We start from the raw sequence: 21,486 nt of genomic DNA, 5'->3' as shown, positions 1-21,486 counted from the left end.
GCAAGTGTAAGGACAACGTTTGAAGGATTGAATCCAATTTCATAACCAAATATTTTTTTTCTTCAAAACTTTACTTTTATATCACAGTGCTTAATATCTTTGGGACACAGTTTATCCACAATGGAGCAGGGTGTGTCTGTAAGGTGCATCTAAGCTTCTGTTTTGATCAAAATTTGTAAGGTAAAGTCCAGTTTATAGAACAGCACAAAGTGAAGACATGCAGGAGTGTATCGAAGGCAACTAAATTTGGGATAAAGTATAAATACAGCCCAAACAGGACACCTACCTTCTTGACTCAAAATTCAAAATCTAAAGCAAAAAGAAAAGAAAATATAAGTTGTCAAACTGCCCTCACCTAGGCCATGCCTGTGTGTGGACATGGGGGGCATGACGCTCCAGGTTTTGCTGTGTGGGTTGTAACACTCCACAGTGTTGAGTGTCTTGAGTCCGTCTCGCCCTCCAACTACGTAGAGACGCCCGTCGAGGACTGCTACACCAAACTGTAGTCTCCGTCCACTCATGGTGGCAACTTGCCTCCAGGCGTCTCGACGTAAACAATACTGCTCAATAGTCGTGGCACCTGAAAAAAAAAAAAAAAAAAAAAGAAAGAAGAAGAAGTACGTGCTATTAATTCTGAAACTCTCTAAACTGTACTTTTTCACACTTTGTCCTTTTATGCATTAAAAAAACAATTCAAACTTGCACCTTCTTGATAACGCCTTCTCACAGTTGTAGGATAGTGTTAAACCTGTTGACACTGATGCTCAATATTTCATTTAAAGGTAGAACTAAAGGAGCTGCTCATTAATGTGGAATCTGTTAAGCTATTAAGGTGAACCTATTATGCTTGTCCTTACTTCCTGTAGAACCGACTCGGTTCCTCACACTACACATGCGGTCAGCAAATGTACAAGTAATTCCTTTAAGCAAAAAAACCCTTCAGATTACCCTAAACAGCCTGTTTAGTGAAGGAATACCCTTAATATGGTAATGTCAGCTGTGGCTGTGAGCAGAGATGCCCCATCTATTGAAATCTTCTGTTTGTAATGGGCATCAATCAGAACAAAGCTTTTCTAAATGGAAGTTACCGACTCTCAGTTTGTAGCATTTGTCACAGTTTAACTGTAAGCTCAGTCCTCCTCTACCACAGCATCACCTGTGTCTGGATGTGAGATGCTGTTGTACCTTTCGTAGCATCCATGCCACCCACAGCGAACATGGCCCCTACGGTGGCCTTGCGAGGCCGAGTGCGGGGGCTCTGAAGCAGGGGCCGACGCTGGGGTAAAAGGTGATACTTCATCCCCTCCATCAGGAGGCGTTGGCACTCTACCCTCTCCCGGAGGAGAAGGTTGCTCTCAAGGTCCGCTAGGAACTACAGACACATGCAAAAAAGAAATGAGAAAAAAAAGCAAAGGCATCAACACGCAGAATCATGTGACAGCTGCAGCTGGAATATATGGAGGGCACACGCATGTGCTACATCAGTATGGGTGTAGGGACATGTTGGCTGCGATGTTATCGCTGATTGAAGAGGTTCAAGAGCCGAAAGAAGGCTGCTCTCTCTCATTGAGAGATTAGATGAGATCAGACCAACAACCATTAATGCGCTCTCGCACACGAGACCACGCACACACTGATCATCTGACACACTAGAGAACTAATCTGCCCTCAACATCTCATCAGCTCTCCACACCCTATAACCTCATCTACAATCACACACACACGTGCGCAAAGACAGACACACAAATACCCAGGGGCTGCAGCAATCCACAGCCTGTTCCTGAAAACACATCCTGAGGAAACTGCTGCCTGTGAGAGGCATGGTAGTAAGAATCAAGTTTTCCCTGAAGCATGGGGGGGAATACATGATTTACATTTAGATAGGTTTGTGTTTGTGTGTTTGTGTGAATTTCGAAGTCATTTTAGGTTAGACTTTGAGAATGCCTGCATCTCTGTTTTTGTCCCGCATGTTCAGACAGTCACTTAGATTCAATCACAGAGAGCAGGTATAATGGAAGAACTAGAAGATAAATAAAAAAGAAGAGGAAAGCGATTATTATTTTTACCCTCTCATTTATTTTCTGTGTTCTCCTCCATAATTCCCACCAACACAAATAACATTCAGCTCAAATAATTCAACTTGGTCACTGAATATAAAATCAATTTCCCCCCCGCCAGACGTGGAGAGCGTAAAGCAGGCATGGTAAATGGATAAGCAGCTTACACACCAGGGTGAACCCACACTTCTACTGCGTACAATCACTGAGGGACAAATTACGGCGAACCCTATTTGCGCATTCATTCATGTGCATGTGTGTTAAAAAAACGGACAGATCGAAAAAAAATAGTGTTTGTCCTCTCCGGTGGTATTTATACATCTCTCTGTGAAGGACTGAATGTGGAGGATGAGATAAGACAGCTTGCTGCAGGCGTCCCACCTTGTCCTCTCCGTCCTCTCTTTACCTCACAGTAAGATAAGATAAGATAAGATAAGATAGTGGGCAGAGAGAAACTTGTGTTATCTTCTCTGTTTCAGCTCACGCTTGAGAGAGAGAGAGGGGCAGCATGGGCTCTGTCTTCTTCTAAAAAAAAAAAAAAGGCACACTCTCATACACACATCTTCCAGCTACACACATTTTTTATTCCTTATGCGTGTCCCTGTTGCTGGATGTGCTCTTGCTCTAGCTGTCCTCTCCATCTTGACTTTTTGTGAACACCATACCACTGCACAAATTCCCACAAAACACAACTTACAAACAATACTGCTATGCAAATAATTTAATATACAATTTTAATCATTTCAGATTTAATGTTGTCCTTTGAGGCAGTTCACTGGTTTTAGGCCTGACTGTAATATCTCAGGAACTACTGGGCGTGCAGCCATGACATTTTTTCCACATACAGTCATGGTAGCCACAGTCTCTTTCATTTTAGCGCCATCATTTTAGCTGTATATTTACTTTTTCCAATACTTGTACCATATCTTGTATTTAGCACTAAAAAATACAAGAAATGAACTCATTCAGTGCTAAAAAAAAAAAAAATGCTGGCATCCTCACGTATTAAAGTGAAAATCTAAGTGGTAAGTAAACATTATACCTGTGAAATAAACTAGCATATTAGCACTGTCGTATTAGATTTACAACATTTGTTTTTTTAGCATTGTGTTGTTGGAAGGCGGGCTTTTAAATATATAATACATCTCGATTCAGGTTTGCAGTAATCCATATTCTTATAAACATATTAAGAGCCAAGGCACACCATAATAAATATAATAGCATCTTTTCACTAGTGCTCTGACCTTGTAGTGTTGTTAAAAATTAAAAAACAAAACAAGGGGAAGTGTTTTACTGAATTTCCATGACAGAAAAATAAAATCTCATTTTAATTCTTCTCCCTGGTCTACACTGCCAATTTTGCTTCCTGAGATATCACATAGAGAAACTTACATTTATATTTTTTTCTCCAGATTACAAGCAGCAAGCTGTGCCTGTCTTGGGAGAAGACTTTGCACTATTTTTGGTAGGCTGCATTGGTTTTTGCCATTACTTTACTATTACTGAAATAAACTGGCTGTGGCTGTGTTCATTAATTTACTCAACTGTTGTCAGATCATCTGAAGAGCTTTGCAGTCTAATTTTTTCTATAATCGTGGCTTCACAGTAAGGTGCTGGGGTCGTTATGGCTCAGGATATAGAGCAGGTCATCTACCAATCAGAAGGCTAGTAGTTCAATCACAGTCAGACACTGGACAAGATACTGAACCCTGAGTCACTCCTGACACATTCGTCAGGGTGTGAATGTTAGAGAGAAGAATTACAGAAAGAAAATGATGCTTTGCTGGCAGCACTGTACAAACTAATAAGAATTAAAACCCAACAAAGAAGTCAAATAGGCTCGCAAACGGTCATATCCAGAGCAAACTAATCTTGGTTCACTAATCTGACCCAAAAAATAGGACTAACAGTTCTTATAAAAACGTGCCTGGAATATGTTAATTTATCACCATGAGGATAATTTGGGTGAAGGCCTATTAAGTGATCATCATGTGCAAGTTTTATTAAATTCTGACAAATAGTGTAGAAGGATTACCAATTCTTGTGAACTGTGTCCAAGTGGCTGCACATCATCATTTAGCAAGACGCTTACTTCTGCTTTTCTGCATACCTCATACATACAGGTTAAGTTCATTGAAAGGTCATATAGTATGGCTGGAAACAAACGCATACACACACACACACACACGCACGCACGCACGCACGCACGCACGCACGCACACACACACACACACACACACACACACACACACACACACACACACTTCATATTCCTGCTTAAGAATGTCACGTGTATTTGTAATTGCATATTCTTGTATGTGACAATAAAAAGGGCTGTAGCAAAGGAATCAGTTGAAGTGAGCTGAGTTCAGGTGAAGGAATCTTTTCCTCAACTTTGGCTGACACAGAGAGCACATTCTTGCCTTGTTTTGTTGTGCAGTTGAGTGTCTTGTGTTCCAGCGGGGTTTGTGCCTAGATAAACCCAACAGATGAAGACACCCACGTAGGCTTCAGCTGCCAACATGCTCCATCAGACCTGCTTGTCGGTTGTCATCCTGCCTAAAAGCGCTAAATTTCCACTGGTCACAGATATTGTACAAGCTGTCATACAGCTGTTTGGTGTGTACCGTCAGGCTGATGCACTTCTGAGGAGATTCGATGAAGAATATATATGTGAATGTGTATGAGTGGGAACAGGGATCGGGAATTAAAACATTTCATCTGGTGAATTGACATCCTCTTGATGAATAATAACATGGTGGCCTAGATAGAGAGCTAACTAATTGGCTGATGAATATTGATCGGTTGTCTGTGTGAGGTTTATGTTTCACTCTATTGGCATTTCACAGCTCGTGAGGATCCTGAATGCTGGCTTATTTGTCATTTTGTCATGGTGGCGGTGGGGGAGGAGCTGTCACACATGATACACTGTTAAAGGTAAAAATCAACCCTTGGCTCTGTGCCTCTTTTGCTTTCAGTCTCTCTGCTCTGTTGCCACTCTGCTGCTTTACCCCTCTGCCATCCATCTTCTTCCCTGGTTACATGTTACAGCTACTTGTGATTTCAGCTGACCGGGGCGAAGCCATATATCTGAGCTGTTCATGCTATAAAGTGCCAAAGAACAAAAACAGGGCGATGTATAGATGCTGACAGAGATAATGGAAAGACCTGAGGGGGGACAGAGGGAAATTGTTGATAAGGGAGATGAAGAGAACAGATAATTTAGCTGCAGTTACGAGAGATATCACAGTTAATTAAGGTTTTAAAAAGTGTGTGTCTGATTATGCCTGTAGCCCTGGGCAGTAAGTGAAGTTCTGCTTAGCATAAAAACTTCTGAGCATTACAGTATAAGTCAGATACCTGCCACACATACTAGACAGCACATAGAGCTATGACACACCTGACAGAGTAATGGTTATGGTCCCCAGCTGTCTGAAGAGGACAGTGAGACAGAGAGACAGGTTATAACCAAGAGGCCCGAGAGGAGAGAAAAAAAGGACGAGTTAAATTTGGCCAGCACACCGTCAGGGGGGAGACAGATGCACACTCCAACCGTGTACTTTGCTGTTACACATATGAGGACATAAGCATCTTTGACATCTCCCAAAATAAAATCAATAAAATATTCATGCAGTTCTAGCTTTGAAAAGCAAAGACTAATGCAGCACGCTGAGTGAAATGGTCAACAACACAATATAAACACAATGTGCTCTTTGTTAGCTAACAGCGATTAATATATTTTTATTCGAAGAAACCCATGAAGCGCCGCACATCGAGACATGTCGTGTTCACGGCTAAATCTGGTTGACCAGTTGTTAGCCTTTAAACAGACACGTCTAATTGTCTGTGTATGTCTAAATTTGATTCGAAAGCAAAATGTATTTTTTTAACTATAAAATTCATGTTTACCCATTGAGCAATTTTCTTTTGTTTGGAGATCTAAAAGGTCTAAATTTTGTTAGGAAACGCTTGTGATCAAACAGTAACACATCTAATCAAAGTACACAGAGCAGCATTATCCGATGTTTACGCCTTTGATAAGCTTATGCAATGTTAAGTTTATTCCCTTTCAGAGCTGCCGGGTCTACTTATTAATGCAACTCTGATAATTAATTGAATTTTCACCAGGATCTCTGTATTGTGCATCTGTTTGTTAAATCTTACCATTTTAATTTTCTTGGTAACCAGTGACATTTACCTCTTTGACGCTCTCACCTGTGGTTGCAGCAGCGGGAGTCTGATATGAGCCAGCAGCTGGGGTAGGTGGCGTTGTCGAGTGGAAGCGTCATGACGGACCCAGGTTAGTAAAGACGTAACCACGGTTTCCTCATCCGGCACGTTAATCTCATCAGATGTGAGGAGCCTTTCCATCTCCTCCACTGGTAGTAGGAGGAACTCCTGGCCTCCAACCACCTCCAGAAAGTGCTCCTGGGGGTGCAAAGAAGGTTAGAGTAAAACTGAAGGATGGATGAGATGGACTGGAAGAGAAAGACAGAAGTGGGGGGAGGGGGTTAGAATAGATGAATAATGCATTGCAAAAAAAAAGAAAAAGAAGAAGAACAGCAGAGAGGATTTGAGAGGAGAGAGAAAAGGGATTAAGGGTTTGAAGAATACAAGTGGAGGGAGGAAAAAAGAGGAGGAAATTACAGCTTGAGAAAGGTCAGATAAAAATTGAGAGGAAAAGCTGCAAAAGGGGATCTGGATGAGAAAATATGAGATCTATTGAGTCACAAGATGGGAAGAGATGATGTGACAAAAATTAATGAGTGTAATCGGTTAATCTGACAGTTATTTGCTAAATGAACTGATTAATTGCTTAGTCTATTTGCAGCTCCTTAAATTGCAGATTTCCCTGCGTGTTTTTGTCAAACAGTCCAACAAGCTACAGCTGATCACAATCTTGTGAAAGCTTATTTCTCATTAGATGTAAAAAAAAAAAAAAAAAAAACTCTCAACATATTTCTACCATCTGTAAAATTAAAAGAAAAAACAGAGAAAAAAATGTGACCTGAATAAAAAGGTAGGAATCTAAGCAGTGTCGAAGTCATTCTTGTTTAGCTCTTACACAAAGACTGCAATAATCCTGTAAGTTTTGTGAGTCTGAACGTGTGTTTGAGAGTGAATTACAGACACTGACAGTCACACCCAAAGAAAGCCACCTTTATGACATAATTACCCGAGATTAAACCTTAACAATAATCCACTTACAGAGAACTGGAGAGAAAAAGAGAGGAACAGTACTACAGACAGAGACAGACACGCAGAGTGACGCTGGATGAAAAATGAGGCATGTAAAAAAAAAAACACCACACAAAAAAACAAGAGAACAAGAAAAAGAATAATCAAGTCGATGAAGGAGCTATTTCACCGTCACCATAGCAACTCTGTGCAGAAAAACAGCCATTGTGGCAATAATGATTGTGGTGCTGTGTGAATGAGGAGCCAATTTGTTACCAAGAATAAGATGAAGGCTGGGGGTGACTGGAGTCTTACTGAATAAAGCTGTACTGAGGTTAAAGGTGAAAGAATCCTCTTAATTGTTTTTACATGTCACTGTTAAAGACTTGCAATCTACCTAGATCTGCAACATCATTTCCAGCACTGCGTTTCCCAAAGCAGTCTTTTCATTCATTTTCGTGTGGTGATTCTACAAGCAGGGGAGGTATACAAAGATGTGAACTGGCTTTGTACCCACCATGGTGTAGGCGTGAGCAGCCCGATGCAGGTCATGGCAGCCCTGAGCATCAGCATAGGAGCGGATGCCGAGACAGTTGGATGGGTGGAGCTGCTTCATGAGGAAGGAACAGCAAGCCTGAACTACAGATGACAACTGCAGCAGGCAGGAGGCTGACAACAGAGACTCAATGGTGTCTTCCCTCAACTCAAGACGGCCTGGATGACATGAAGGGAAGAGCAGAGGAGCAAGATGGTGAAGAAAGAGAATTTAAAACGTCATAAAAACATGGAAATAATGAGACTTAATGTTATTTAAGAGATCTGCAGTACTGCAACAAGATCACGTGTGTTCATCTTTTTAAAAAGAGAATAATCATTAAATATTTAGTTAACATAGAAAATGTAAAGGCAGCTAGAAAAGACTTCCTGGAGATCTTAGCCATTAATAGATGTTGAGCTCACAGTAATGTTGGTGCTTGTTTGCATAATTTAGATCTTGCAGAGTACTGTACAGGACCTGGTCTGTTAATCCTAGCATGTCTTCATACTCTCTGTAATGGAGTATACAACGGACTAACCACACAGTTTACTTTTGCATTTTGCATGTATATTTTGTATATTGTATTGATGCATTCATATTTGTATATACTGATGCTGGAGCACAATTTCTAGATGGTGATGAGATGATGATCATTTCCACCCCCCAAAAGGAGGATAAGCCACAGAAGGTCATTGCTGAAAAGACTGGCTACTCAAGAGTACTGAGAGGAAAGGTGTGGAATGAAGAGGTGCACAAGCAACAGGGATGAGTGCAGTTTGAGGAGAGAAAAGTTGATTGAAGAACTTTGAACAGCTTCACAAGGAGTGGACTGAAGCTAGTGTCAATGCATCAGGATGCACCGCACACTGAAGTCTTGAGAAGACTGCAGCAACTGTCTGCAGCATTTCTAATGTGAAGGCACCACAGCCCTCTACGAGGAGGTTTTAGAGCACTTCAAGCATCCATCTGCTGACAGGCTTTATGGAGATGCTGTTTTCCTTTTCCTGCAGGACTCCGAATCTGCCAACAGTGCCAAAACTACTACCAAACTATGAACTATGAAGAATGTACACACAGCGTTCAGATCATCTTCATCTAGACAACAGGTTGTATGTACTGAACTAGAGATAATGAATATTTACTGGAAGTGAAATATTCTAAGAATACTGGGTGTTATGAGATCTATCATCAAAAATAAAAGCAGAGTACTGCAGTATAAATATATAAATAGAGAATTTGGTGCATTTGTCGACAATTTAATGTTTTTTTAAAATTCCAAAATCATGAAAAAAGAAGTGGCCATGTATCCGTAAAGAGTAACGTGAACATAGAGTTAAGTGATAAAAGCTGATGTCAATGCCCACCCACATCCGCTAATGGCACAGCAGCATATTTGCAAATTTCTATGCTTTTGCCTCTGCAAGCCACTTTGCAACCCGCTTCCAGTCCAGCTCCTCCTTCTTATGGTATGTAACTGAACTGATGGCATGCATGCTGTCACTGATGTCTGTTCTGTTCTATGCTGTAGGTTTGTCTTGCTGCTATTCAGTGCATGCACATGGAAGAGAACCACACAGCCAAGCACTATTTACTACAGAGAAGAAAAAAAACAATAATTCCTTCTTAAAGATCATCCTGTTTTTCTAAAAAGAAAAAGGGAAGTTGACCACTATATACCTGTGTATGCATATTGCACCAGGACCCACAATGCATCAGGGTCTACACCCTCCATCTTCACCTCGTCCTGCTTGGCTTCCCGCACATCACTGGTGAACATTGCAGCAAAGTAGTCAGACACAGATGAGAGGACAAGCCTGTGAGGAGAGAGTGTCAGGGATCAGCCACAGAAGACGGATGGCTGTAATGGAGCAACAGAAAAAGTTCACTTTGACCTCGCTGACAGGATTGGGTCAGAACACAGATCAGAAAAGAGAAAGAAGAGGCACAACAAAACCATCTGAAGAATGAAACAGGAGGAGAAACCTTAAGGAATAAAAATAAATAAAGCTTGTTGCATTGTCAAACAGCATATGCCTTTGGTTAAAAACAATCCCCTCAACTTTCTGAAACTTCCAATCTGATATTAACATACAGCCACAGTAAAAGCCTAAATGTCCCAATCGACTGATTTGTCTCTTTTAACCTCTTTACGTTAAGTGTTAAAGTGTACAGGAATAAGGAAATTGGTCAGACTTCAGCACCAGGTGAGATTTCTGCAGCAGTTAGGAATGTAAAGGTCTCATTATATAATCTCCTTTTAAAAATGAAGGTCGCTGAAAGACCTTTATATTAGAGATGGAAAAAAATGAGTTAGAAACCAGTGTGTGCAGAAAATGGTAAAGAAAAAAAAGTAATTATTTCATCAGTAGAGATTAAAAAAGACACCTAGTGTCCCCTGACCTTCAGTGTAAAAACATACTTTATCAACCATCCATTTAAAAAAACAAATGATGCAGAGCCTGAGATCTTTAAAGAAACATAAATGCTATTTCAACAACATTCAGCCAGATTTCTGTCTAAGAAAGAAGAGATGGCAGCTACAACTTTTCAAAGAAATACACAGGCACAGTTTCTAGACTTCCTTCAGTGTGGTACAGCACAGTCTTTGTCAGTAATAAGACTGTAAAACCTAACTCATGATGATTCAGACCTCTGGCTTGGAAGATTCTCTCATGATCCATTCTTAACGACTTGCCACACAATCCTTCTATCGTACTGCCAGATCCAGTCAAAAGTGAAGCCCTCCTCTGCAATGCTATCCAGTGTGCTCAGTTGGGCCTTGCTTGACACCCCTCATTTATATAGTATACATTAATTCAAGATGTAACTTTACTCTTTGAATAAGATATGTGTTTAATTTACCCACTGCTAGTTTCTTAATCTTTTTGCACACACTCATACCCCTTGGTTAAAAAAAGGAGAACAGAAACATGAGCAAATCTAGTGATGAGATAAAGGAAGAAGAAAGAAGACAGAAAGAAAAGAAGGGGAAATTTGATTATAATAAGACAAGGTTAATGTAAAATTTATTGGCAGGAAAGTCTGAGGAAGAAGTTAGCTAGTGTAATGGAAAGAAAGTGAGATGAAGGACAGAGTGAAATTATCTTAAGGTCACTTGTAAGAAGACAGTTAATTAATTCCATTCTGCAACAATCCATTAACCTTTCGTGCCACTGTTAAGTTACACACAGGCACACAAACATCTAGGCATTACAACAGCACTCGTTGGTGAATATTTACTTCCTGCTAGAGATGCCTTTGCACATGAAACCTCCAAGGAAGGATGCAAAATGCCATTGACATATATTTTTGATATCTGATCTAAATGTATCTGAGTAAAAGGCTCCCGAGTAAACCTTTTGAGGTGCAGCAACTAGTCAGTTTAACTGATTAACGTAAAAATAATTCGGAACGTTTGTTCAAGCAAAGTCCCAAACATGACCTGAATGATGACATAAACTTGTGACTCATATTAACATGTTAAACTGGCTTTGTTTGTGGCTACTTGAACATGAGTGTGTGCATGCACTGAATGTGTATAGTCTCATTACTGAGTGTGACACTGGGACCTTGACAGATAGCCTGAAGCAGAGAAGAGCTGTGTGAGCGTGTGTGCAAGTGCGTGTGTGTTTATTGTGCAGACAAAGATGTCAAAAATACACTACAGTCAGCAGGAAGTCATTCTGCCAGTATTCTAGTCAGGTATCTTCCCCCCCCCAATCCCTCTCTCCCTGGTGCACACACACAAACATGTTCCCTTAATTTTTCATGGGTCTCTGTCTGACTAGCTGTGAGCGACACAGGCTGTATACAGCACTGGGTTATTTGCACACAAACACAAATGCACTGCGCTGAAGACAGAGACAAGACAGGCAGTGTGTCAACGTGTAATGGAAAGAGCAGAGAGAAGACAAAATGCCAGAGTGGAGAGAGCAGGAAACAGACGAGTTGGACTCAGGAAAGGAGGGCAAGCGCTGGAAACTGAACAGTGTGTCTGTTTGTGTTTCAGTGTGGATGTGATGCTCGGTATAGAGACACAGTAGTGGAAAAACAGAGAGGGGAAAATAACAAGCAGGTCGTGAGAAAGACTTGCTTGGATACTGCAACTTTTTGCAGTATCTCTGAAATACAGAGTTAGAAGAGAAGGACCTTTAACTGATAGCTTTGCTGCCAGTCCAGGGATTTCCTAAATCCATTTTGGGGCTTTTTACCTGGAACAGTTTTGTTAATTGGGTCTTCATTAGCTCATGTGTATTGGTCATATATTTTATCAGATGGTAGGAAAAGCACAGATTTCTTCCATATATTGCTGTAATTGATTTTAAAGTATGTGCACTACCTATGGTTACCCCTCAAAACTCCATTCCCAGCCAAAGCCTTGAAATTTAGTACAGACTTTAGTACAGAGAATAAATCCTAATGGTACGTATGGTTTGAACCATCAGATTTACTACACACATTCACATCACACTTGGGTTAAGCTGAAAAAAAATATCAGTCTATTACATTTTCAGCTATAGCAACAACACACTACAATACTCTGAGCAGGACCCATTGTGAACTGTCACATCCTCTGCAGAGCAAACAGACCTGGGTGGTCCATATAAGAAAAAAGCTCCTGGAAGTGGCTGTGCATTGCCCTTTAACAGAGGGGCTGAGGTTAACCAGATGTACACTGGCAAAACCCACTAGTTAGTTTTCTTCATCAAAGTCTTTATTCTTGTAAAACCAACCTTATAAACCCGCTGTTAAAGTTCAGCTCATAGCTGATTCTATTGGCTCTTCTAAAGGGCCCTACAGTCTATTATCCCCCGCAGTGTATCAGCAAAACTGAAGACTCTTGGTCTTGCAGTAATGGAAACAATGAACCGCAGCGCACCTACCTATCAGTCGATATACAGTGATGGTAAAAAAAAGAAAAAGAAAAAACAAAAGGTAATGGTATACTTAATAAAAATCGGTGAAGGCAGCGCTTAGAGAAGTAGGTACAAAAATAGATTTGCAACATAATGTGCTGCCACAGAGACTAAAAGGTACAACTGTGCTCAACATATTTATGCATTCACAGAGTTTTGGGTTGGGTTTTCCTCAAAGTGCACTGTTTGCAACAAACTCCGCAAGAGATAAGCAGCTACACGCAGTACAAGTAGCCTACTCAGCGTGTACACTGCATTTGTCTGTTTACATGTAAGATAAAGAGAGAGAGAGGGAGTGTATATTTTAGTCCCAGAAGATATCCTACACATATAACAAAATCAATCCCTAACAAAACAACCACTTTCAAACAAAGATGTCGTACTCCTACCGCTTGGCACACACACACACACACACACACACACACACACACACACACACACACACACACACACACACACACACACACACACACACACACTTGAGACAAACGAACACTCAAATACTTCAGACGCCAACACACTCTTTCACATGCAGCATTAAGATTCTCCTACAGCAGGGTCTTTTGTTTGTCACCATCTGTGCCTGGAGGACTAAATCAAATGAGGCAGAAGAGGAAGGCGAGAAAGAGAGAAAAGAAGCCTTTCTGCTGGTGGAGGGCCACTTTTCTGTCTCATCCCTGCAGATGGACCCTGCTGCTTCGCCAGTGGCCATATGCCCAGGGAGTAACATCGACGGTGCAGTGGAGGCATGTGACTGATGCATGGTTCAAACAGACTCTGGTACATATGGTACAGAGGTACTATAAAAATAAATCCTAGGAGCACGACTGCGGTTCTGCTGTTTGTGAGAGATTCTTTCCAAACATCCTGCGTGTGCAGTATATGTGTCATCGTGCCCGTGTGTTCATGCGTGAGTGTAGATGCACGTGTTCAGATGTTGTGGTGCATGTGTCAGCACTTCATTCGGGAGTTAATTATAACGCTGCTGCATGTATGTGATAGTAGAATCACTATTTCCAGCTGCTGTATTGTTTTTGCCTTGTGAGTCTGTGTGTGCGTGACCTGGAGAAAAACTGAAGTGGGATCAAAATTAGTTCTGAGCACCTTGGCAGGTGTTCATGTCTGTCTGTTGACAAATTTTATTAAGCAGATGACACATCGATTCCCCCCCCCCCCCCCCCCCCCTTTTTTTGGCCGAGGCTCTTGTCTCTCTCTCTTTATTTATTTATTTTTAAAACGCTGTTTCTTTCCAACTGTTTTTTGTATTGAACAGTCCAAAAAAACTATTCAGGCTATCACTCTCGTCCTCTACAGCTTTATATTAGCACTAGTCTTTAAGCTAAGCTACTATAGAGTGACTGTGCCAGCCCTTAGGCTCATGATGTCCTGGACACTGTCTGTTCTTTTAAAAATATTGACTGTCTTTACAGCTCAGATTTTGGCATGAAGATCAATCTCGGGATCATGACTTTTTGGTGGTAAAATAATTCAAACCAAAAAGAGTTATATTAATAACTAAACACTTTTAGGATGGTGTCATTTGATGCACTCTCTTGGCTGAAGTTTTGTCTGTTTTCAGTGTCTTCTTCATATATATGATGGCACTTGTACCTTTAGGTGTTGTGCTTTACTGACCGACTTTCAATGTATTTTTTTTAATCACGAGAATTCTTATCATCTGCCCTTAATCTTTTAAAAGAGATAGACTGGGATGATTTATTTATATTAGCATACATATTGATATACTATATTTTTCGGACCATCGGTGCACCGGATTATAAAACGCACGGTCGATGAATGGGTCTGTTTTTATACATAAAGCCACCGGATTATAAGGCGCATTAAGTGAAACAAAACAGTCAGATAAGTCAAACTTTACTCAACTCATTCTTCTTGCTTCCTCCACTTCCGTACCATTGATTCATTAATGTTGAATCCTCTCGCAGCTGCTCTATTCCCATGTTGTTGCAGTATATTAATGACTAACCTCATCTTGTGGTTGGATTATCTCCGTTGTTCTCCTGACTGAAGTTTGGTCTGTTTACAGCATCCTGCCATGCAATTGCATTTGTCAAAAACCATCGGGAACCCTCACGTTTAATTAGTTAGTGGTTCATCCTCCAGCTTCACTGTGTTATGCTTTGTGTTATGCTAACATAGCTGTGTCGCTAGCGATCACATAGCACAGCATTATATACCAGGTAGCCTAACTTCAGTAACCCTATAAACGTCACTACTGTTCAGTTTTCTGTCTTCATTTATGTTGGAAGTGGTAGCAGAGCTGTACGTTTTAATTTTTTCAGAAATCTCTCAATAAGAACATGGTATATCATGTTTAGGTAACTAGTGAAACTAGCGAGCTAACTTCCTGCTAACTTCTAACTCTGTTAAATTGAATAAATTCTGTTTTCATGGATACCTAGATGTTAAACGTAATTGTTAAACCTGGTGAAGCAGCAACGCTGATCATTTTATTAAAGTTAAAAGAATATAGACAGTTTTTAACTCTCAGTGTGCTGGACTGCTCGTTTGACTTTGGGACCTGAAGGGACGGAGTTTTGGACCCAGATTACTCTGAGTTTGCGAGGCTCCTGACTACAGTAGCCGTAATGCTCCGACAATCCATCAAGTGGTGCGGCTTCATAGCTTACCAAGGTCGTACTACATTTTTTCACAGATGTTTGAGCGCCGTGTACCACATAGAATCGGTTCGAGGTCAGTAAGCACAACCAGAATTCAAACATAAGGCACACCGGATTGTAAGGCGAACTGACAATTTTTGAGAAAATTAAAGGATTTTAAGTGCGCCTTATAGTGTGGAAAGTACGGTAATACAGGGGTCTTAAACTCGCAACCCAGGGGCCACTTGCAGCCCACATCACCCCTACGTGTATGTTGACATGAAGAAATATAAAGCAATCTGGCGCCTGAAGTTACTTTTTTTGCTAGGGAGGATTTGTTTGTTGTTGAGTTCAATGTTAAAATAAGTTCTTTATGAAGCAAAAAATTATTTAATATGAAGGCAACATGAGCAGAGAGTACAAACATGTTGAGGGATTAGCTCTGTTAGTTCAGCGATTCATGTGTAAAGAAAACAATTTTCACTAGCAGTCAAAAACTAATGTGTACAGTTATGTCTGCATTTTTATGTTGTTAAATATGAACAAAATTATAGCAGAAGTGATGCCATGTGTCTGGCTAAAAAGAGAGTACTAATTTGTTTATTTGGTAGTTCAATGAAGGCTTCAGTTAGTTAAGAATGGGGGGGGGGGGGGGTTAATCTTTTTATACAATATTAGAAATTTTAAAAAACAAACAAAACACTACATTTTCGCAAATATTAGTGGGTGTTTTCTTGTTTGTTTGTTTGTTTGTTTGTTTTTTGTACTACATGAGCACTAAAGCGGCCCTCCAATGAGATGACAGTGCCAACAGTGCAAGTTTGAGACAGCTGATATAATAAAAAAAAACACAATGATAGCAAGCCATGAAGTGGCAGAACATTACATTTCATCTAGCCTAAAGCTGCGTCCACACAGGGAGAGATTCACAGCGATGTGGCGAGCAGAAACCATAGAAAGTGAAAAAACTACTCTGAAGTTGGTTATGTTGGCTCACAGAAAATCTGGCGTGGTGTGCATGTTTAAATATAGGCTCCAGCGCCGTTCCATTGGTTTATCTAGTTTATCTGTTCTTTTCCAACAAAAAAATCTAACCAAATCCCAGTACTATCATATGGAGCCCCTCTGATGACATGGTCCAAAAAAATACTACTTCGTGGGCACGAAATGGGAATAACGTGCCCACGAAATACTTATTTGTGGCAGGCACCTTCAGGCCTGGTGGGTGTGGTCCTGCCAGCTGACCGGTCACACCCAAGGATCCTCACACACACCTGGCACCAATCAAGCCTCGTCGGAGGAGCTACAAAGCAGTGTGGCTGAGAGCTCCTCAACGCTGGATCGTTGAGTGACTACCCTTCAGTGTTCCCAGCAAAATCAGTGAGTGCGAGTCTGTCGCTTTGTAGTTGTGTGTTAACGGCTTCCTCTGTGGATTTTCCAGCAGGAGTGCGGGAACGGGAGAGCAGCGAGCAGAACTTTCACGGGAGCGGAGACACGGAGCAAGAGCACTGAGAAGGAGACACGGCACTGGACTTGGAAACGCACAGGGATTTATTATTGTGTATTGTTTACTTCACTGTAAATAAACACACTGCATTAATCGCACGGAGTTCCGCATTTTGAGTCCTTCCCCACACACCCACGGTCTGCCACGCAGACCATGACAAAAGTAAAACTCAATCATTCTGTCTCTGGCCATGGTGTATAGGTTTAGCCTACTCTTATGCTTATGTCTCTATACGCAGCTGTCCAGGAATTGTATCAATGTGATGTGCGCACGAAATACTATTTCGTGTGGCCACGAAATATTTCGTGGCCACAAATAAGTATTTCGTGGGCACGTTATGCTATTTCGAGGGCACAAAGTAGTATTTTGTGGCCACAGTTTATTTATTTTTTGGACCATGTCATCAGAGGGGCTCCGTACTATCATGCTACTGAAAGGATTAAATAAATTAGGATATTGATTTATAGCACTAACGCATCCACTATCTTTGTAATGCCATTATCTTTAAAGGTAACAGTGGAGAGATCAAGTGTAACACAAAACACACATTCAAGTAGTAAAATTCCTTTACACTGTATAGTAATCAGTTAATTAAAAGGTTGAGCAGAGTCTTAACTTGAAAGGTTTGTTGTTCCCAGTGTGGTGATAAGGAGGTCAGGCCAAAAGGGCGGAGTTTTATAATGGCCACGAAATCAAACTGTCAGCTTCACAGCCATACACAACGACTGAATGGCTCCCTGTGTGTGCAGCTTAACTTTAATGCTATTTGGATTTTCATCTTCCTTTACACCCACTGTTATAGAAGACTTTTATGTGTGTTTACAAATATTTCAGCTGGAGTGCAGATAAAATACTCACTTTCGTCAAGTTGAAATAATTTGCACACTTTAACCTTTGTGTTCCTTCAGTTTTTTATTTTTGGGAACTAAGGGAAGTCTTTGAGCACAAGACTTATTACAGACTTCAGAAACAGTCACCACTCCTTAAAGAGATCCACATACAAAGACAGGCGTGGGCTGACTATTACTACTAAGTGCTTTTTTAAATAATGTAATCATTTACTGTAATAATGCAGTAATGACAGCCGGCTACTCATTGATCAGAGCATCAGCATTTCAATTTGATTTACTCTTGTAAGGATTTTGAACTTATTACAGAAACCATCATCAGGCTCTGGGAAATCATTATCATTATTAATCACAAACAAAACTAACAAATTTTACAAAGGTTACACTTTATATCCCAAAAGTTTGATTGTGTTCATCTGGACGTAGCGTTTTCAGTGGGAGAAATGTTTCGTCATTCATCCAAGTGACTTTTCCCCAACCTTATGAACAGTACATTTACACAATGACTGAAACTAGCCCACTGAGTGAACAATGGGCTGTGAGGTCAGTTCCTTGATCACTTACACTTTATAATACAGCCTGTGACTAAGGGCACTATTGGAACTTCCATATATTTTATTTGAAATTACAATGTAATTATATTTAAATGCACATACTTAAAGGTAGCTACACTAGAATAAGGTAAGTCATTTTTTTTCTTTACAGAAAACTAATAAATAATTATACTGTAACTAAATTTAAGTACTAGTGTACAATTTCGCTGTCCTTTTGCAGAAAAACAAACAATATTTTACATTTTACAGAGTGGATCTTGGCTTTTTACATCTTTATATAATATTCATTATGTTGATGTGGAGGATCGATATTCTATTATTCAATTATTCTTGTATTTTACCATTATAAGTGTGATAAGGATCGTTCTTCCCTTCTATATTAAAAATAAATAACAAATAATAATAAATACCATCAGAATTTGCAGGCTTATGTGACCTTGATGATGGAAACAAAGTCTAACTTCATTTTTGTTTTTTCACAACCATTATTAGATACAACTTTCAAAATGAGTGTCGTTTCCTGTAAAATACCTAGAAGTCATGTACTACCTAAAATTACTTATACATTGCTTAAATTAAAAATTAACTCATAGTATTATTATTTATTGTAGCATATCTACTTTAAGTATTTGTAAGTAAATAGAATTACACTGTAATTTCAAATACAGTACACTAAAGATCCATTCAATTGCAGGGGAATTACGCTCTTAATTGCAAACCGCATTACAAAGTGTTACCGAATGTAGTAGTAATGACAATAACCATTAGCATCACAGCCTTTGCTGTCCGTGTATTAGAATTTTAGTGCTCCTTTGCTCCTACCTGTGAGCAGGTATTCGCCTCTCCCCAGCCACCAGTATGACATCACAAAGCTGTCTAGTCCGCAGGTAGCCCTCCATCTTGCGGAAGGTGACATCAGCATGGGACAGAGCGGTAAACATGCACTCCTCCGGACACGCGCACTGCTCCATTGACACACATGAGGACAGCGTGGCACTACTGTTAGACGTCCTGCGCCCACACAATGGCACACAGACAAGGACAAACATCCAACAAACACACACGGACAAAGACAGAAAGAGAAAGAGACAGTAACTTTCAGTGGATTTATTGGTGAACAAAGAGACAGAGGTGTGAAGAGAGCTACACCAGCTGTTCTGAGTCATCTAATGTACCCTCTTTGTATGTCGCCAGGAGCAGACAAAAGATCTTTAATGGTTCAATTACTAGGAGTAAATGGCCAGATAAATTTAGCCCTCTTTAAAGAAAATCTGCCAATTAAATAGCTATGGGAGCTAAGCCCATAGGATATGCAGTAATTTACTCTGCTCCCTAATGGCAACCAGTTTCCTTGCATTTATACCAACAACAGGAGACAGAGCAGAGTTTAGGACCAGGAAGGCTTCGACATTACTGTTGAGTTTATTTGTGCATGCGTGTTTGTCAGAGATGAGCTACCCTGTGAATTACCAGCCATCATGACTCCCAAACCAGCATTTAATTTATGTGAGCCAGTGCTGTACTTCCATTTTTAATTTAACAGCAGAAGAGGCAGGACTGGCCCTGCAGCACAAAGACATAAAAATAAACTGATACTCCAAGGATAATATGAATTCAACTCCACAGTCAGGAGAGAACTCACACTCTTTTAGTGAAGTGTGTGTGTGTGTGTGTGTGTGTGTGTGTGTGTGTGTGTGTGTGCTCAAAGCTCAAGCTGTTTCAAGTCAAACTGTCTTAAATTGCAATTTTTCACTTGCATGTTCTACCAGGATTGAATAAAGAGAAAGGTAGAAAGAGATACACAGACATAAATTGTGGAAAAGGTGTTACAAAATGTGACTTTTGTACAAAACAATTTAGAGATTGGATTATTTACTCAGAAATCATTGTCACGTATTGGTGTAGCATGTTAAAAAAAACTATCACTTGGCACTTGAAGTTGCTATACATATTTCCCGATCCATATTTTTTTATACATGTTTGCACATAAATAAATACAGACAGACATTTCCTCTGAATTTCTTTGTGAGATGAAAATGTTTTACAGCACTGACATTAAATATAGGATTCATTAGCTCAAAAGAATGTGTAGTTAAAATTTTTTTTTTTTTTAGTACTGGGGAATTACCACCTGACCATGAATTTTTACATGGTTATTTGTGTTCACTGTTTTAGATTTTCCATCCTACAGCTTTTACTGTTTTGTGTTGAGTCCCAATAGTCTTATCTGTTTTCCTCAGACATAGCAGGCAACTGTTTTGAGCACGGCAACCTCCAAAGGTCCTGTATACAACATAGACTGTATATTAAAAAGATGGATGCATCCTTTTCTTTCTGTTTATGGGTATACACATTTTCCGTTGAGATGCTTTTCTACAGACAAAATCTGCATCTTAATTAAAAGTGTATTTTTGTTCCCCCACCCAACTCAGAAAGGGCATTTTAGGCAGTGACTAAGCATGTATACATAATTGATGCATGCACAATACAGGAGAAGAGACCGTTTTACTGTTACTTTATGAACTTCCCTCTTATTTTTAGCCTTTTAATAAACAGAAATGTAGACTGAGTAAATGAAAACAAAACCAATACTCATGGTTAAAAAAAGAGATTTATTACAAAGTTTATGACTTTTCTTTGGCTCTTTCGGGGTGGAAAAAGAAAAACTCCTTTGCTTAGGAAAACTAATATCAGAGTGATGCACCTTGCTGAAAAGCTCACACTAGGGCTGTGTCAAGTCATCCTGTCCGTGATTATACCACCACAGATTTTTACATCATATCAGAATATCAGTGATATAGCAACACCACACCCTCACGTTCCCTAGCAAGCCTGGCAACGACACAATACCAGGCATGCTTGAGAGTGAGAGCAGGTTAGCTCCCCGATGACGGTTTAGTAACTAAAAAGAGAAGAAAGCTACTTCAACAACCTCCAACAAAAGCAGCACACTTTGCTTGCTTGCTTCTTGCTAAAGGTGTAAACGACAAATTTGCTTCATAGTTTGAGGCATCATCGAGTACAACCAGACTACAAAGGCTCGGCTGGAGGAGGATGTGCTAGCAACAGCTGATGTGCAACCCAGTGGATGGAAATGGTGCAACAGAAGCGCTTTAAGTAGCTGGTTAAATAGCTCGACCCAAGATACAACATCCCAGAAAGAAACTACATTTCAGTTTAAACTGTATTATGTGACAATACTGTGCAGACTCCTGAAAACTTCCAAGGTTAAGTAATAAGTTGCCAGCAGCAAATCTAATGCTGTTG

General features: G+C 40.2%; 1 protein-coding gene across 2 annotated transcripts in view; it reads right to left on the bottom strand.

Moving 5' to 3' along the window:
- The window catches only part of klhl5 (kelch-like family member 5), a 65,309-nt gene that overhangs the window by 9,691 nt on the left and 34,132 nt on the right, over nucleotides 1–21,486 (bottom strand). For both annotated transcript variants that reach the window (XM_080881462.1, XM_080881461.1), the window contains exons 2-7: nucleotides 19,042–19,230; nucleotides 9,451–9,587; nucleotides 7,753–7,949; nucleotides 6,273–6,485; nucleotides 1,186–1,372; nucleotides 356–580 (exon numbers count right to left, since the gene is read on the bottom strand). In XM_080881462.1, coding sequence (XP_080737588.1) covers nucleotides 356–580; nucleotides 1,186–1,372; nucleotides 6,273–6,485; nucleotides 7,753–7,949; nucleotides 9,451–9,587; nucleotides 19,042–19,230 — 1,148 coding nt within the window. The remainder of the gene's footprint in view (nucleotides 1–355; nucleotides 581–1,185; nucleotides 1,373–6,272; nucleotides 6,486–7,752; nucleotides 7,950–9,450; nucleotides 9,588–19,041; nucleotides 19,231–21,486) is intronic.

Source organism: Rhamphochromis sp. 'chilingali', assembly GCF_963969265.1.
Source record: "Rhamphochromis sp. 'chilingali' genome assembly, chromosome: 4".
NCBI lineage: Eukaryota > Metazoa > Chordata > Actinopteri > Cichliformes > Cichlidae > Rhamphochromis > Rhamphochromis sp. 'chilingali'.
The sequence above is the reverse complement of the archived record's forward strand: the minus strand, read 5'-3'. Positions and strand labels throughout refer to the sequence as shown.